The sequence below is a fragment of the Glycine soja genome, chromosome 4 (assembly GCF_004193775.1).
Source record: "Glycine soja cultivar W05 chromosome 4, ASM419377v2, whole genome shotgun sequence".
NCBI lineage: Eukaryota > Viridiplantae > Streptophyta > Magnoliopsida > Fabales > Fabaceae > Glycine > Glycine soja.
The window spans coordinates 5,197,619-5,216,457 of record NC_041005.1 but is presented as its reverse complement, the minus strand read 5'-3'; the positions used below and the strand labels follow the sequence as shown (position 1 = coordinate 5,216,457).

The window sequence follows — 18,839 nt, the reverse complement described above, 5'->3', positions numbered from 1 at the left end:
GGTCTCAAAAGAAGATTCAAAAGGTAACAAAAAAAAAAGAGCATGCTTTATGAAGAACCAAAAAGCAGTTGAAACCTTGGAGATCCAGAACATAACAGAACACCCATTAACATTAACTTCCAAAGCCTTCACAATTCACGACACAACACACTCTCGAGTCTCTCCCTGTCTGCTTGTGCCTCCACATATCTCTATCTCAATGTTTTCTTACAACAAACAATGAAAATGAAGCTTCTCCTCATGCTTCTTCTTCTTGTTCTTCTTCTTCACCAACCCATTTGGGCTGCAGACCCTCCTGCTTCTTCTCCTGCTTTATCTCCAGGTACTCATTTCATTCAACTCTCTCTCTCTCTCTCATCATTTGGATACTCAAAATTATTGTTTTTTAGCTATGATTCTTTTCCTTTCTGGATTCTCACAACTAAACTATTGAAGCAGGGGAGGAGCAGCATCACCGGAATAATAAAGTGGTAATAGCTATCGTCGTAGCCACCACTGCACTTGCTGCACTCATTTTCAGTTTCTTATGCTTCTGGGTTTATCATCATACCAAGTATCCAACAAAATCCAAATTCAAATCCAAAAATTTTCGAAGTCCAGGTATGTATGTATGTATTTCTTTATTTTTCCAATGTTCCATTTATCAGATTCCTGTTTTCTGTTTTTCAAGAAGCAGCTAGCTTCGATATCAAATTGGTTCTAGATTCTTGAATTTGATTTTTTGTTTATTTATTCATTTTTCCTTGTTTCGCTTTTTTTAATGCCAAGATGCAGAGAAGGGGATCACCTTAGCACCGTTTGTGAGTAAATTCAGTTCCATCAAGATTGTTGGCATGGACGGGTATGTTCCAATAATTGACTATAAGCAAATAGAAAAAACGACCAATAATTTTCAAGAAAGTAACATCTTGGGTGAGGGCGGTTTTGGACGTGTTTACAAGGCTTGTTTGGATCATAACTTGGATGTTGCAGTCAAAAAACTACATTGTGAGACTCAACATGCTGAGAGAGAATTTGAGGTAATAATGATTACATATTACTTATTCATTTGTCGGTTCTCTGTTTTCACTTTTTTTTTTTCTCTTTCTTTCTCTCTCTCTCCTTTCTATCTTGTACTGAATGGTGTGATGAATTTGCAGAACGAGGTGAATATGTTAAGCAAAATTCAGCATCCGAATATAATATCTTTACTGGGTTGTAGCATGGATGGTTACACGAGGTTCGTTGTCTATGAGCTGATGCATAATGGATCATTGGAAGCTCAGTTACATGGTAATGCTTTATTTGCATAGTAGAGAGACACTTCTAGGACCTGATTTCTTATCCAATATGAAAAATCTATTAAATTTTGAAATCGTTTCTAAAATATTTGATTTAAAAACCAAAAATCAGAAAAGGTCAGGACATGTTCTTTTTTTTTTTTTTCTTCTGAAGATTCAAGGATAGTATTTAGAAAACAGAAACGTGTTCCTGAAGCAAGCACTTCCAAATGTGATCCAAAGACAAATAAAGTTTAGAAAACAGAAATGCAACTGTAAACAAAAATGCATTATTCTCAATAACCAAATTCTTAGTGTCATTCTTTTCCAAAATCTTATGGTGAAGGACCTTCTCATGGCTCGGCATTGACTTGGCACATGAGGATGAAGATTGCTCTTGACACAGCAAGGTGAGTTTCCTTAACAAGGTTTTTTTTTTAATCTTCCGGATGTTTTTTGTTGCAATTATATTAACATACTTCTGATGGACCAGAGGATTAGAATATCTGCACGAGCACTGTCACCCTGCAGTGATCCATAGGGATATGAAATCTTCTAATATTCTCTTAGATGCAAACTTCAATGCCAAGGTAAGAAAATCATACTAGATTTTTTGCTACAGAAGTTATCTCCTTTTTCCATCACCAATTGTTTTCATCTTTTTAATGTATTCACCTAAGTTTCTCATGTGTTGGCATCCACGTACTTATTGGTGGTGGATTCAGCTGTCTGATTTTGGTCTTGCCTTAACTGATGGGTCCCAAAGCAAGAAGAACATTAAACTATCGGGTACCTTGGGATACGTAGCACCGGAGTATCTTCTAGATGGTAATGCCAACTAAACTTGTTATGATCATTATAAGGCATATGCCATTGGTTTGACAGGTTGCTATAATGTTTAATGTATTGTTAAGCCTTTAGCAAACCAGTCCAAGAAATTGATTCTTTTTAGTCCTCCTTGATTTCAATGACGTCATGAGTTTAGGGTGGGTTTGAAACATGACCTGTGCTTCTTGTTCTCATCTTGGACATGTAATCATATACCTGCCCTGTTGACATGTCACATTTATACATTATTTAAATTGACTAAATTGACACAGTAATTTTTTTTGACTAAATTGACTATGTGATCAAAATCGAATGCAAATATAACAAATTTTAAAGTTAGTTACAATCTCAGGCTTTTATTTTCTAACCAATGTACACTTTATCTTGTCAAGTGTATGCCTCTCACTTTAGGGGTGGAATTTGATTCTTGTCTGAAAAATGGGAAACATTGGAAGGTTTTAGTTTTACTCAGGGGGGAACACCTATAAGCTTTCCATTATTCATTTAAAAATTTGAGATGATTTGGTGATGACTCTAGTATGTTTTTAACTGTTGAGAGGGATTTCATTTCAATTGAAGTGGATATTATTGCTTTAGATATAGATGATATGGGTCACTTTTCCAATAATTTTTTAATATTATCATGGAGAAATTATGGCTTGGATTCATACGAAAGCAAGGTTCATGTACTAACGTGAAACTCATCTATACCAAAACTTCTAGAATTAATTATTGAGGAGGTTGCAATTCAATTATTACAGGTAAATTAAGTGATAAAAGTGATGTCTATGCTTTTGGGGTTGTGCTATTGGAGCTCCTACTAGGAAGGAAGCCAGTAGAAAAACTGGTACCAGCTCAATGCCAATCTATTGTCACATGGGTATGGACTACTTTTAATTTCATGAAGTAAAAAATTCAAATGGGTTGCACCCATAAGTATGAAAGATAGCGTAACGTACATAACTATTTATGATTGCAGGCCATGCCACAGCTCACGGACAGATCCAAGCTTCCAAGCATTGTGGATCCAGTGATTAAGAATACAATGGATCCCAAGCACTTGTACCAGGTTTGTGATCCTGGAAGTCAAAACTCAAGACACATTTCCCACTCTTACTATTTTATTATATTACCAATGATGCTGCTAGCATTAATTACTTTCCCTAAACTAAACAAATGCACATTACACTAAGTGGATCAACTATCTTGAATTTGAGTCCTAGGTACGTATGTTACGTACTTGGAAGGAGAACTTTGTCACACATAATGATCTTACTTTGAACAAGATTAACTATCTCTTAAATGGGTTTTGTTTTACTTTGTAGGTTGCTGCTGTAGCTGTGCTGTGCGTGCAACCAGAACCTAGTTACCGTCCACTGATCATTGATGTTCTTCACTCACTCATCCCTCTTGTTCCCATTGAGCTTGGAGGAACACTAAGAGTTTCACAAGTAATTTGATACATGCTAAACAGCGTGAAACAAGGATATTATTTGAGATTATGATGCTGCCAAAACGGATTGGCTTTTACCAAATACTCGAATTACAGATAGATCCACGTCAAACGTACTAGACATTCATTCGGGAAGAATGATAGCTTAAATAGGCGAGAAGAGCATTAGATTGTTAACAACAAATGTAAAGAAGAAATTAGTTTCACTTTGGATAAGATTGTCTTCCATTCCCCCTACTTTAGGTGAATGAAATTCAGTACATAAGCAAAAATATTACTAGTAAACTCTTTAAGTCAATCATACATCATACATACAACATATTGTGATGAGAAATCAGAAGTCGAAAATTTATGGTTTGGCTTTCTTCCAAAGCCCAAGTTCCAGATAATGTCATAATCAACGGCGGCGAAACACGTTGATAGTTCCAGATAGATAGAATTAACTAACAAATCGTAACACATAATTGCCCAGTTGTTGATGTAGACAGATTTTTCATTTTTTTTTCTTCTTCCGGTAGATGTACAAAATATTTTTCTTTTTTAATCGAGGGATATATTTCTCAGATCAAAATGAATAATCACAGATAATGTGATTCTTTAATCCAGGAGTAAATTTTCTGGCATCTCGGCCTCTGATAGGCAAACAAAATACAGAACTCAATGAAGAATTGGAAAATTGATTACTGAAAAAGCATTTAAAAATAATTCCAAATACATTTGATATCCTGTATTTGAATATTTTAATCATCTTATGGAAAGTACTAATTAAAATTCAGATATTTCTTTAAATTTCACAGAAATTTACCAAAATAGATTTATTGAATTAAGTGCTTAATTGAAAAAATAATTTAATCAAAACATTCTTAAAATGTTAAAAGTCATTGTTCTTGCAGAATTGCACTTCCTCCCGTCTCTGTTATATATAAGCAACAAAAATCACTAATTAATTAACTTTACCTTATTTAAGAAGACTATCTTCAAAATGTCATTTTGTTTACTAGGACCAATTTTTTTTATTAATATTAAGTTCCAATAAAAGGTAATTTAAGAAAAAAAACGAAATTAACAAAATTTAATAAAATTAACTAACTTTTTAATGTGACTTTTTTTCTTATAATAGACACCAAAGTGTATCATTTATATTTAATAAATATTGTTCTTAACAACACTATCACTCATGCATTTGATGTTATTATTAATTATTTCTAATGACATTATTATTATCATTAACTTTATGCATTTAATGATTTTAGTAATTGCTTTCTTAGGTACTTTCATTATTATTATTATTATTTAATCAATGTTCACTAATTTGGAAATTCCAGTTCTAGTAAGAAAACAAAGCAACTTTGTATACCACATGTCAGTCAATCTGCCTTCCCATAAACAATCAGAAACAAAGGCAACACAACGCAGTTTTACAATTTCCAACAAAAGCCAAAACATCCAATCAAAGAAATGTAACAGCAACAATCCTATGGGAGAAAAAATGTGCACAACATAACATCAAACCAAGTTGTACTATAGATTTATCAACTAGGAATTGAAACAAAAAACCCAATCACATTTGTTGACATTTTACAATGTCTGCATCACTGATAACCCAACTTTGCCTCTAACCCACAAACCATTCACATAAAGTCCATACATCAATTCATCGAATTCTAATTCATGTTAAACACAAACTATATTGAATTATTACAATATAACAATTCACAAACCAAACTATCTCATAGAGAAACAAATATTACTTGGATACCGGTAGAAATTTAGATCTTACGTTTCTTGATGTCAAAAATGATGAAGAATCAATACATCGTAGCCTACCATTGAAGGGAGAATCAAAAATCAAAACAACTATGGCTATGTTTGGTTTTCCGTTTGGAGTACTAAACTCCAACCTCAATTTTGTGACGATAAAATTTGCCTGAAAACTCTATTTTGTAGAAGCGCAGAACTTAAACAAGTTTAACCAAAACTTATGTTTGAAAACTTTAATCCCAACCAGCACTATGTCTGGAATCTATCATATGATAACCGCGCAGAGAACATCCCGAAAGCTAAAGAATATTCAATGCGACAAAACTATACCAAATGCAATGAATCCGAAAATACTTTAAAAGGAGTTGACAAACGCCATGAGTATGAACTACAATAAGTTCCTTACACAATATAGTCTTCGAACAAATGGAAAATATTAAAAACTCAAAACATTGTTTTTGCCTCAAGAAAATTAAACACTAATTAATTGGATAAATTGAACCTAGGCAGAGCATACACCTCAGAATCCAAGCTTGGTGCGACGCCAGTGACGGCGCTTCGCGTTGTACCTGAAAGGAAAACGGAACCGTGAGCGAGAAAAGCAAAACGTAACAGAATCGTTAAAAATGCTCGAGGTAGGTTAGGTACCTGATGGTGTTATCGGTCCTCATGCGGATCCAGTAGGGAATGGGCCTGTTCTGCCTCATCTTCTTCGCCAACTTCTTCTTGATTCTGAATGTCTTGTGCGACGGCTGCGAAAAACACAAATCAGTCACAAATCAAATGCTGAAAACGTAGCAGAATCGTTATCGGTGCAATTACAAATCGAAGGTTAGGGATTGTGATTTTGATAGATGAGTACCATTTTCGATTCGTCTTCTGGAGGCTCGACTGCGCACCGGTCAGCGAAAACCCTAATAACCAAACCCTAAGGAGTACACATTAACCAGCGCTTCTTTTATACCTACAGCTATCAGTGTAAATCGTGGGTTTTGTTGTAAATTAAATTAAAAATAAAATAACCAAAATGAATTTCGCATGGCAATTGGGTCAGGCTGACCTCCTCATTCACACTTGATTTTCTTTCTGCACCCAATATTTTTCTAATGCATCCAATAATAAAAAGAAAAAAAAAATCAAAAATACTTTTACATATAATACATATAAATTCTCAATCTGTATAAAATTTAAGGATTTTAAATCTGTAAACCTCTTACGAGTTGGCAATCCTCAAACAACTTTTACATACTACAAAAACGTGTTTTAAAAATAAATTTTAAATTATTTAAAGAGTTGTAAAATCTAATAAATTGACCTTTAATAGTAGTATTGTTATCATTGTTTTATTATTATTATTATTATTAAAAAGTATATATTTATTAGTTTATCTAAATGCTTAAGTTCAATAGTTTATTGGTCATGCACATAGCCTATTTTCTCTAAGTTCAATAACAAACCATATTTGGATTGGATTTGCACCAGGTATAAAAAATGTTATTCACCCCATTATAGAAATAATTTAGCCAGGGCCTTTATTGAGTTTTTGGAAAATTAAAAGCTGCACAGGAATTAAGGTTTTTGAAAATAGTCATTTTATACGTATGTCTCCAAACAGTCATTATGTATTTCACCTTCAGAACTGGAGTCACTTTTTTACAGTCGTGAAGTACTTGCTCCTTTACTTAAATTTTTTAAAATAAAAAACACTTTCCTGAATCAATAGGTATGACTTCTTAAATTGTTTTAACTTATGAACGATTGAGTTTATCTCTAAATATATAATTACGTTAAATATTCAAAATAAATATTTTATCATTCATAATTGGTAAAACACTATCATCTCTTGTAAAAAAAATACTTGTGGTGTATACAACTTTTTTTTACTATTTTTATTTCGATTAGATGGATTTTACTATTTTAAGGAAAGAAATATATATTACCAGAATACTAAAACAAATTTGGTTATTAAAAAAAAAAAACCCAATTTTAGGTTGTGAATTGGATTCAAAGCAAAGCAGCAGTGTTTGCCCCACGGTCCACTTTTTGCCCAATACGCTCAACCCAATGAAATGCAGACCATTCTTTTTTAAAAAAAATTTAAGCATTGGACGTTAAAATGTATCAGTCATGGATTTGGACAAATATTTCGGTTTTACGGGTTGGTCTGCTCATTTTCAGCCACCTAAGTTTGGGGTCTAGTGCACAAAGTTAAACTAATTTAACGAAAAATAAAAACCTACCCATTTATTTAAGATTTAATAGTTTTTGTAAATTAATATAAAAATATAAGAACAACAAGATTTAATAATTTATTTAACTAATAACATTTTTAAATTAATAGAAAATATAAAAACACCATGACATTTATATAAAATATTCACTAATTTTACTGAAAACTAATATTTATTGAGAAACTTTATTAATCACTTTTAGTATATAAAAAATTCTCTTAATCACTTTTTTCATCCACAAAATTCGAATATAATACATTGCCTAAGGATCCAAACATAGTCTTATAACAACAATATTTTACAGATAGTAAGTTTTTGTTATAACTTAAAGAAATTAGGACTTAATTTGAATTTGAAGATAATAGCTTTATTAATAATTGCTATTATAAGTAATATAGTTTAGTTTTAAATAAATATTTAATGAGAGTGTTTTTAGGCATATTTTTTCAACACCTTTTTATCTCTTTCAATTTATTATTTTTAATATCTTTAATTATAAGTTGGATTTCAATAAATTTTTTAAGTAAAGTATTAACAGTAATTATAAATAATATTGTATCACAATAAGATGTTCTCCCACATAAAGGATGAGATAAGACTTTCTCTCCCATATAAAGACTAACCCAGTTAAAAATTGACGTCCATGGAAGCTTTCATTTTATTGACATGGATCCAATTATAGTCATTTTCTCTTTGATAACTTAACTCACCTATCAATATTTAGTTTGACACCTTAATTTAGCTTATAGGTAGTCTTTTCCATAGTCCCACTGTTAATGAAAAAATTAATATCGTTAAGAGTTAAGCTCAAGAGGAGAATTTAATCCAAAAGACTAATCTTTTAATAAAGTCAGTTTGATAAATAAAATCTCATTATTGTTAGTGATTGGTTTTTAACTTTTGACTGAAAAATACTCTAACTCCTCACACACACTCTATATATATATAAAAGTAGGGATTAAGTATATATATATATATAAAAGTAGGGATTAAGATACTTAAGAGTAACTTTAAAATAGTTATTATTCATCTTAATCATATATTTTTTAAAAACTAATGATTAAGATTCTACTTATTATAATTATTAGATTTTAAAAAAAATAAATAATAAAGATGAAAAGTAAGTCATTCTTAGAATAAGTTGATGTCTTCTCAATAACCCTTACCATCCAATTAGAAACCTTGCTAAAATCTCTCCTTGGTTGTCATTCAATTCCAAGAATCATTAACCTCACCCAATTAACTAGCAATTAAGCCCGGCGGGAAAGACTAGTCCTCACACGCACATCAAGTCACATGACAATAGGAAAATTGATACAGGACTTCCTTCTTAGTCTTGGGAACTTCCTCAATTATCGCTACTACTCCTAATTTCGAAAATTGCTCGTTATGTATAAAGCCATTTTATTAAAAGCTGTCTAATGATAGGTAAGTTGAACCTGTCTCATGGTTTCTGTTACCTAAATCTACTTAGGATATTTGAATAGACCGTTTCCAAGGGCAATTCAAAGCCTTGTTGATTAATTTCCTTTTACGTGCCAAGAAAGTAGCTGCTTAATTTTGTAATTATCTGTTAACTTTATAGCCCTTTTGATAGGTAGAAGGTGTTAGAAACAGAATACCAAATACACAAATATTATTTAATGCACAACCCAACACAATGGTTTGGTAATGGTTTGTTTACCCCCATGTTTTGGCTTTACCAGTTTTGTACAGTACCCCAAGCATGTGCTTCATATTGACTAACTCTGTGGGGACAAAAACTACGTCTCTGGCGCATTTAAGTGTCCTGCCATAGGGTGGATAAAGAACTACATGCCACACGATAAAACAAGTTAATACTATACAATCAAAATGTCAACAACGAGTTTATTAAATCTATTTGCAATGGATCATAAATTCTCTCGTGTTAGTTTTTATTGTATGTCACGAGAATAGAATACACAAAAAATGTAATTATAGTAAGACATTAACCTTTTTTTACGTAAGTTCCATTAATTTTTTGATGTATTTAATGAGTATTTGATGTTTTAATAGCATTAAATATGCACAACAGTATACTTTTATTTTTATGCACTTGTACGGGGAATTGGTACCCCTGGTGCCTTTCTATTATAATATAATATGTTCAGCTGATAAAATTTTTTTGATGTATTTGTGTTTTCATAAGACATTGTCGCGATTCATCAAAAAAATAAGACATTGTCACGATACTTGCTAATATTTGAAAGAATCCAAATTCAGAGACAAAAAAATAAAAGCGAATTTAATCTTGTCGTTTTTCAAATTCAAAGTTGTTTCATTTCATCTAAAAAGACCGTAATAAAGAAAGAGATTCGGAACAAATTTTGTATGATACATGCATATTGGAGCTGTTGAAGTTTTAATAGATTAGGATTGCTTGATTGATAAAATGTTTGGTAGAACTAGCACTCTATTATATGAGCAAATACACGTTAGTGGTGGAGGAAAAATAGGAGCATGCACATGGAAATTGCATATGCCATTTTCATGTATAGTTCACAAATTGAAACAAGTAAAGGAAGGAAAGGTTAAGGCAAAGTGGCGCGCATAGAATGCGGGAGGGTGGGGAATGGGTCACATCATATCTATTAATTTCACCCTCACGGCTCATACCCTTTTGTTAATTTGTTTGTTTGCTTCCTTAGCAACGAAACCGCGTCAAGACTCACGGTTGAGAAGCATTTATGCTTATGCACAGCAACTTGAACTCATGGACAATGCAATTTGCAAATTTCATCTCCATCTGTTTATTTCAATAAATGGAATTTTGTTTTAGTGAATAAATAGGTAATTAGGTATAAAATAGTTGTCAATCTCGTCTACATTATACGTAACTAAAAGGACGTAGACTCTTGGTCACGAATACTTGATATTGCTTTAGATACAAGAAAAGAACTTCGTCTCCAAGAAGAAGGTAGGTGAGGGACTCACGATCCACAATTTACTTAGATATAAAATTAATAAATCAATATAAAAATTCAAAATGTGTTCTTAAATTAAAATATATAACATTAAAAGTATTGACTTATAATATTAAATCAAGCAAAGTTAATGTTTTAATTGTTTAACCAAAACACTAATTAAACTTGCATATATCATGTGGTAACAATGAGACGATGTCATGGGGGCAGTGTGGCACGAGCTCGCGGTGGCACAAGAAGGCAGTGTAGTGGCGCATGACGACACTCGAAGTCTCGAACAATCGCACTCACTGGGATATGAGAAGAGGCGCAGTGCATGATTGCATGAACGTGAAGATTGAGGGATTAGATACTTAGATTTAAGATTAAGTTACTTTTTAGTAGTCATAAAATAAAAAAAATACATAATTTTTTTACATAGAAAATTATATAATATATATTAAGTAACATATTATAATTATATTAATATATATGTATATACGTGATATGTGTAAGGCAGGATAAACATTATAGTATCTATAAATTTGTGAATAGGGGTGGAAATGAGCCGAGTCAAGCCAAGCTTTACTAGGCTTGAGTTCGGCTTGAGTTGAATATGTAAGGCTTGAGCTTGGCTCATTACCTGGTTTTTTTTTTAAGGCTCGGCTCGGTTTATGTAAAAGTCTGGCTTGGTCCACGAGCCTATCTAAAAGCTTGTTTAAAGACGTCTTTGATTAATTAATTATTTTAAAACCTAGTGAAATACTAACTAAAAAAATAAACTTATAAAATTTCGTATAAGTAATGTACAAATCCAAAAATAATTGATAAACAAAATCATATTGAAATCAAGTCGTTAAAGCACAAAGTATATCAAAAGAAAATAAAAAGAGCATAATATTAAAAAAAATGTATGGATTAGAGATGATTTACACTAATATAGCCAAACAAAAATTATTATTAGTTAAATTAACAATTTTTAATCCAATTTTTGAATATATAAGTATATTAAATATTTTTTAAAAATATATATCTACAATAATTTCATCTTAGTCTGCTCAAGCCATATCTTATATACTATTGATCGAGGCCGTATCCGAATCAAATAAACATTAAAAATGCAGTATCTAGAAAGTGATCCTAGGTCGTCTCCCGACGAGCAATGGCTAACCAAACGTTCATAATAGATAGTAATAAAACAGTAACGAATTGGGGAGTTGTTTGTTTTTATAAATTAAACAACAAACAAATTTGAATTAGAAAATAACATAATAAAAATATGTTTCCCCTTAATTCACAAGCAAGTCTCTTATCCTAGGTTACGAGAATTTATCCTTAATCAGTTCAGCCAATTAATCCAACCCTAAATTAAATTACTAAGCGAAAATTAAGATAAGGCTGTCATTATGTGATTAAACAACACATACACCAATTAATCATGAACTAAACTGATCATTAAACATGAATGTAAATTAAGCGCAGAGACAATTAATCAAGCACTAAGCATGCATGAATTAATAGCAACAAATACAAAGTAATTGATGAAGAGGAAAAACTGATCAGTATTCAATAGTAAGACTTAGCCTTCCATTAATCAGTAGAAACGAAAATGTAGATTGAAGCCGAAACGAAATTGCAGAAAATGGATTTTATTCTACGTGAAAAGTGTGCATGAACAGTAATAAAAACTGTAATTCTAAAATCCTAGAATTATTCTCCTCTTTGAAAAAAAACTTCCTAAACTAAAACCTTGGTGTTGTTATATAGGTCCTCAGCCTCAAAGCTCACAAATCTATTTTAAGTTCAAGCCCATAAACGAAATAAAATAAAATCTGGACAAGATAAAATAAGATTGGATGAAATAAAATCTGGATGAAATAAAATTTAGATGAAATAAAATCTGGATAAAATAAAATCTAAATAGAATAAAATCTGGATAAAATAAAATCTAAATAGAATAAAATCTGGATAAGATAAGATTTGATAAAATAAAATTATTATTATTATTAATATTGTTAGTTAAACAAGCCGGCTTGTCAAGCTTAACAAGCTTTTTTTATAGTTTGAGCTTGGCCTTTTTATCTAAAAAGATTTTTTTAAAAGTTTGAGCTTAGCCTTTATAGTAAACAAGCCGAGCCGAGTCGAGCCTTACATAGGCCGAGCCAAAGGCCCTCGACAAGTTGCTCGGCTCATTTTCACCCCTATTTGTGGGTAAACATTCGTCTGTACACAGTCCCAATAATGTAAATAAATATCTTTCTTACGATGGATATTTTAGTAGGTATTCGTAAGGTCTGAATAAACTTTTTCATCCTTAAGTATAGTGGTTAATAAATTACACTCACATATAATGGTAAAAGAAGTGTTTGAATAAATATCTTATTTAAATATTTACTAAAAAATTTCTTATGAATTAATTAAGAGCTTATTCATTAATTTGATTGTAAATAAAGTTTAAGCTTGAATTAACTTTTAAGAGTTATTTCAGTTTAATCAATAATTTTTTAGTTAAAATCCTATATATATATATATATAATTGATCAATAATTTTATCAAATTCAAAGAAAAAAAAGTTAAAAAATATTATAAGATTAATGAATATACAATTTAGTCCCTAAATATTTTACACGACCTGCATTAATTTTTGAAAAAAAATATTCTCAAAAGTATAAAGGTGAGTCCGTGAGTATTTTAGTTCTATTGAATGTAAGAATTAAAATTTGTCCATATTTATAATCTAACGATTAAATATATTTTCCATAGGCTAATTTAGGTATATATAATATACTCACCATATAAAAATGTGGACATAAAAGTTAATAAAATTGGTAAGAATCATATGTATATCTTACAAGAGTATAAATTTAAATTCTACTATTTTTGTAATTGCTCTCATATATGAACCTTAAAATTCAACTCTCTTACGCTTTTTTTTCAACAGCAAAAAAAAAAAAACATATAAAAATGTCGTATGTCAACCCGTTTTTGTAAGAAAACTTAACAGTGTTGCATCATACGCAAAAGGGATTTATTGAATTGCTGTGTGCTCCTAATAAAAGACAAGGGCTTCGTCTGATTGTGGGAAAAAATTACAAACTGTATTTCCATGTTTGAGTGGATTAATACCATGTCCAAAATTTAGTTAGAATAAAAAAAAGAAACATCATATCCAAAAGTTGTAGAGAGATACTTTGGGGGAAAATAAAATTCAGGGGAGGAAACGTTCTCGATGATGGCATATTCATAGAGCACTAGGACCTTAGTAAGACGACAAACATGTTAAAGAAAAGACAATTAACACACAGGAATATCGTATATGTGCATGTATGTGCGTATTAAGGTTAGGACTCAACACACAGAAAAAGACACAACTGTTCAATTTATTACTAGTTTGATGGAGAAAGTCCCATGTTCTGTACTTATCCTCAAGCCACGCAGCAGACCCTTGTTTTTTTTATAGTTAAAATTCAATGGATTGTGTATGTTGGCATGTGAAGCATTGTGGTTGTGTAAGGGAAAAAAGAGTTCATAGATGACACGGGCATGATGGGTGTCAGAAACTTATCAAGTTGAAGCCAACAAACCATGGGAGGTTTAGATTATTTGCTCAAACAATTAATCACAGAGAGAAATATTTGGAATACAATTAGTTAATTAAATAAATCGACAAACAATGCTTTTGCTCTCATCACCCATGTTATGTTTTGGGACCCATTTCACGCGTGTATGTATATATATATATATATATATATATATATAAATATTTCACTTTCTTGACCTTTTGTGCAATTCAATTCAACCATAGCTGTAAACCAAAAATAAAGCTCTCCTTCAAGAACATTAAAAATAAATAATAAGAAAAAGATAGAGACATGGATAGGAATATATTTATAAAGCTCCTAATCTTTCAATCTTGACATACATGCTACTTGTTCTTTTGTCTCCCTTCTATTCTTTTTTCCTGTCTCTTTTTTTATTTTCCTTGTCACTGGCTGCTATTGTTTTTCTTTTCCTTTTCCTTTGGCTTAGAAGGAAACAAAAAGCAAAATTGTACCAAACAAAAACTAGAAAGTAGAAACAGTTCTTTTTTACCTTTCCTTCCTTAGCATCGTAAGGCAACATAAAACTGATCTAAAAAGATTCCTCAACACAAGTGATTCTTCATGAAGAAAATAACGGCACAACATTGATCGTCATCTTAATTGTTGCTTACACGTGGCACAAAGACAAGAGAACATCATCCTCTACATTATAGACCCCACTATTGTTTTATTCAAATAATAAGGTGTTTTGCCTTTAGTAGTTTTGCACATGGAACTGATCACGGATGCGATGGGAATGACCAAAATTGCCCATTTAAATTTCATTGAACAACGCAAACAATTTATGTTGTAAAACACAAAAATACATAGCAAATAAGCAAGCATAATCACCATTCACTATTGACTGCTTTTTTTTTTCAGCAGAAAGGAAAGAGAAGTGTTTGCTTAATTTACCATCCAGTTTTATTTTCTCTTTTGAATTTTGATGTTTGATTATTGTTCATAAACCCAATATTTGTGGATTTAATTTAAATACACTATTGTTGACTTTTGTACTTATTTTAAAAGTTATACCATGTTAATTTCTCGTTGAGTGATTGTTACACAAATGTATGAAAGTTAAACTCTCTATATCGTATGATTTTTTAATTTATTTAGCTTACCATGTAGTATGGTCATGGTGAATGAACTCTGGCACGTGGGTAAACAGTGGCTACGAGAAGAACATGGGTCGTTACCAACCAAAATCGTGAAATACTACTTCTGATGTCCTAACTCATATCAGGCTCCATATTCTTTGTTTCCCTTTCAAACATCCGAAACAGTAAATGAATAAAACTCTCAACTTCAATTGCTGATCAACCATATATTGCAAACACCACTAACTACATGTTTGAGAATCATTGCAAAATTACTTTTTTGTTGTAAAATTACGTTTGACACAAAAGTAATTTTGTCAAAACATATTAAGATCCTTGTTTTTATGTTTATTTTACTTTTACCTGTTAGATTTGCATTAAAACACGCATTATAACATTTTCAGCCGCAAATCGAACATGAACTAGTAAACTTCATTTGTTTTGTTGAGTGAAAAGCTAACTTGTCCCAATTCCCAATACTTTGTCTCCCTGACCAGTGCATTTCATTTAATGACTCCATCCCTCAACAGAAATCAAAGAAGATGATGGTTTAATTTTGTTGCTCTCATATGTTAGTGACTTGATCATACTAATAGTGAATGAAATTTGATCAAATGATTTGATATGCTAGGGTAATTATGCTTGTCCAAGAATTTATCCTAAACCGATGTACCCAACTTGGAATTGACCCGATTATAAAATATACAAAGACATTATCACATCATATTGAACAAGGAACGGAAAATGCAGTGGTAAACAGTGTTCATTCATGTTTGTTCTGTAGCACTGCCGATCGCAACGACAAATAATTGCAACACATGATCGATTGATCATTATCTTGGTCGCCAAATGGTCGAGACCAAGGTCTAAAATTTGATATTATCTGACAAAAAAAAGACACGGAGGCTCCAATTAATTTTGGAAAAAAAAAACATTCATTAAGGCAATTGGGGCTTTTATATATATTTTAGAATGATATGTTCAAAGATCTAGTGGTTCAAATTTCACACAAGAGGGGACTACAAAACTAGTCATTATCTACAAATTGCACCCTATGGATCAGTTTTCACATGACCAGAATCTGTGGACCGTGATCTTGAATATTAGATTTTTCTGGCATCAAATAGGATTGCAAAGCACACATTAACAAATATATAATTCTGCACCCAATGGACAAATATTTTGAGACAATAGTACACATCATAGACTGAACGACATGTGAATCGTTTTATGAAACACTAATTCAATAATCATGACTTGCAAATTGCAATACAGCCAAGTTATAGCTGATAGGTAAAGAAAAAGAAAGCAAGACCTCAAAATCCCCTTGTGGGACCCCCCATTTGCTTAAATTGCTGAAAATTGTTTAGAAAAAGTGCCACACTTAGAACTAGCCCAACTACATAAACCCTCCCTCTCCTCCCTCTCCTCCCCCATTTGGTACCACCACAACTCTCTATCACTCACAACATTTTCACACAAACACTTTCTGAAAAAAGAATTCGTTTCTTTTCCCTAACATGGCCAGATCACAACAGCGATACCGAGGTGTCCGACAAAGGCATTGGGGCTCTTGGGTCTCCGAAATTCGACACCCCATATTGTAAGTGCCCCTTTTGTTTTCACTCCAATGCACATTTCACTTATCTTTGGACTAAAAAATAGACCAAATGTTGGTCTAGCAAAAGAAATTAGTCCATGGCAAACCAATTTATCAACCTCCGTTAAATAAAAAATGTTCACATTTAGTGTGTGACAGCATGTCAAACCAATGTTTGAATCTCCGTTAAAAAGGTGTTTACATATAGTATCTGACAGTGTCTCGAAACATTATTGATTCAAACTTTCTTCTAATTTGCAGGAAAACTAGGATATGGCTAGGAACTTTTGAAACTGCTGAGGATGCAGCTAGAGCCTATGATGAAGCAGCAAGGCTAATGTGTGGCACAAGAGCAAGAACTAACTTCCCTTACAACCCCAATGCGTCTCAGTCATCATCTTCCAAGCTTCTCTCAGCAACTTTAACTGCAAAACTGCATAGGTGCTACATGGCTTCTTTGCAAATGACAAGGCCATCATCACAGGCAGAGCCTCAGAGAGTGGCTTCACCAAATGTCATCACCTCCTCCGCGAGCAACTTCTCCATGAAGAGTAACGAAACTGAGACATTGTTGTTGCCACAAAAGAGACAAGAAGAGGAGCAAGAAGCAGAAGGGAATTGGGTTTTCAAGAAGGTTAAGGTGGAAAATGCTCAGCAGTTCAAGCCTCTTGAAGAGGACCACATCGAGCAAATGATAGAGGAGTTGCTGCATTACGGGTCTATTGAGCTATGCTCTGTGATTCCACCACAGGCTCTTTGAACTCACATTGAGCAAGCATTTTTATTGTTAGTTCACATTCTTACTCTGCTAATTTAATCAACTAATTCTCTTGGACAATTTCAGTCTCTATTATTATTAAGTGCTTTAGGTGCTAGACTAGACTAGACTAGAATAGTACTATCTTCTAAGTGACTCATTGGACAATGTTGTATGTACAGCCAGCCAATCATGTTGAAATTGTGCATTTGTTCTGTTCTCATTCTTAATTTGCATTCCTAGTTGCGGAATCAGTCTCTGGTCTGAAATGTAAGAGGGTTTGTCAAAAGGGCACTGCTTTTTAGACAACTGGCTAGAATAAGAACAACCCTTTTATTTCAAACATTGTAGAGTTTTATGCACTGACATTGCTCTTAATTCTGACACAAGTTTTTGAAAAATAAAATGGTCCTTTGAATTTAATTAAATAAAACTAACTAACTTGTCATTCATTGCTATGGCAATTAAAATAGCAGATATCGCCCCCCGGATTCCCTTTCATCATATCTTTCGTGTTTCCAAAGTCCATGCTTGGAAACCAATCACCCTGCAATTTTATTTTTTAACCTATGCAGAATGTACAGAAAAAAAATTATATTGAAGTAACTGCCATTTGTGGAGATGCTTTGTTATAGGGGATTCTAAACTATTCGACGGGGTAATTAGCCCAGTGACATGACATGAAAAACGAATTAAATTGAGTTTAATTTCTATTTTATATTGACAAAATTATGAGTGATATATAACTTTAAAGATAATCAGTGTAAAGGTTAACAAATTGATTATACATGTTATTTTATGGTTAGATGAGAAAGTAAAAAATATTTACATTATTAGTTGCCTAGCCTATTTTATCAGTTAAATTAGTTAAACAAATAATTCAACAAAAAAAAGTTAAGAAAATAGTTAAGAGTATCAGTTTTTTTTATAATATAATAGGTAGGTTAAATTTATCTGTGAAACTTTATGTGATTGAACGTTGTGGAATTACAAATTGACTAAATCATTTCGCTGTTTACGTTGACATTATGGAATTAAAAATTGACTAAATCAGCTAAATAATTGATTAAAAATGTATGCACTTCTACCCTCAAGAGTAGGATAGTTCCACTCCTTTGTTAGCTTTAGTTGACCATTTTAAAGGTAACATCACGTAAGTTTTTTTTATTAAAAAGTAAAAGCTATTTTTGATTATTTTAAAATTTATGAATTATTTAGTTGAACTTAAATATATAGTTTAATATTTATTATTTTTTTATCTTTACGTCTAGTTAAAATATTTTTTTATACTTATGGTATTGGTGTGAAATATTCACTTTACTCATGATTACTCTCTCTTAAAAAA

At 31.8% G+C, this 18,839-nt stretch overlaps 3 protein-coding genes across 4 annotated transcripts; 2 read left to right on the top strand and 1 right to left on the bottom strand.

Annotated features, from left to right (window-relative positions):
• LOC114408926 (probable receptor-like protein kinase At1g80640) lies at window positions 1-3,899 on the top strand. Of its 2 annotated transcripts, none has more exons than XM_028372149.1 (10): window positions 1-322; window positions 439-600; window positions 775-1,019; window positions 1,140-1,272; window positions 1,606-1,669; window positions 1,753-1,849; window positions 1,985-2,087; window positions 2,849-2,967; window positions 3,067-3,156; window positions 3,413-3,899. In XM_028372149.1, the coding sequence occupies exons 1-10, from the start codon at window positions 220-222 to the stop codon at window positions 3,545-3,547; spliced, it is 1,251 nt and encodes a 416-aa protein (XP_028227950.1). In that variant the 5' UTR covers window positions 1-219; the 3' UTR covers window positions 3,548-3,899. The 2 variants fall into 2 exon arrangements, with proteins under 2 accessions (XP_028227950.1, XP_028227949.1); XM_028372148.1 differs by having other exon boundaries at window positions 2-322; window positions 769-1,019.
• Window positions 3,900-5,628: 1,729 nt separating this feature from the next.
• Window positions 5,629-6,309, bottom strand: LOC114408925 (60S ribosomal protein L39). Its single transcript, XM_028372147.1, has 3 exons — window positions 6,164-6,309; window positions 5,950-6,053; window positions 5,629-5,870 (listed from the first exon to the last, which is right to left on the bottom strand). Exons 1-3 carry the CDS (start codon window positions 6,164-6,166, stop codon window positions 5,822-5,824), a joined length of 156 nt encoding a protein of 51 aa, XP_028227948.1. The 5' UTR covers window positions 6,167-6,309; the 3' UTR covers window positions 5,629-5,821.
• A 10,202-nt stretch (window positions 6,310-16,511) lies between these two features.
• Window positions 16,512-17,839, top strand: LOC114408924 (protein PPLZ02-like). The gene is made up of 2 exons (XM_028372146.1): window positions 16,512-16,740; window positions 16,999-17,839. Exons 1-2 carry the CDS (start codon window positions 16,658-16,660, stop codon window positions 17,495-17,497), a joined length of 582 nt encoding a protein of 193 aa, XP_028227947.1. The 5' UTR covers window positions 16,512-16,657; the 3' UTR covers window positions 17,498-17,839.
• Window positions 17,840-18,839: the final 1,000 nt, after the last annotated feature.

Excerpts from the sequence above, each read along its gene's own strand:
- LOC114408925 (XM_028372147.1), bottom strand. Across the intron at positions 5,871-5,949 it reads AGGACCGATAACACCATCAG|GTACAACGCGAAGCGCCGTC; the intron begins GTACCTAACCTA and ends TTTTCCTTTCAG.
- LOC114408924 (XM_028372146.1), top strand. The coding sequence starts at position 16,658 with ATGGCCAGATCACAACAGCGATACCGAGGTGTCCGACAAAGGCATTGG. Across the intron at positions 16,741-16,998 it reads GAAATTCGACACCCCATATT|GAAAACTAGGATATGGCTAG; the intron begins GTAAGTGCCCCT and ends TCTAATTTGCAG.
- LOC114408926 (XM_028372148.1), top strand. The coding sequence starts at position 220 with ATGAAAATGAAGCTTCTCCTCATGCTTCTTCTTCTTGTTCTTCTTCTT. Across the intron at positions 1,850-1,984 it reads ATGCAAACTTCAATGCCAAG|CTGTCTGATTTTGGTCTTGC; the intron begins GTAAGAAAATCA and ends TGGTGGATTCAG. Across the intron at positions 2,088-2,848 it reads ACCGGAGTATCTTCTAGATG|GTAAATTAAGTGATAAAAGT; the intron begins GTAATGCCAACT and ends CAATTATTACAG.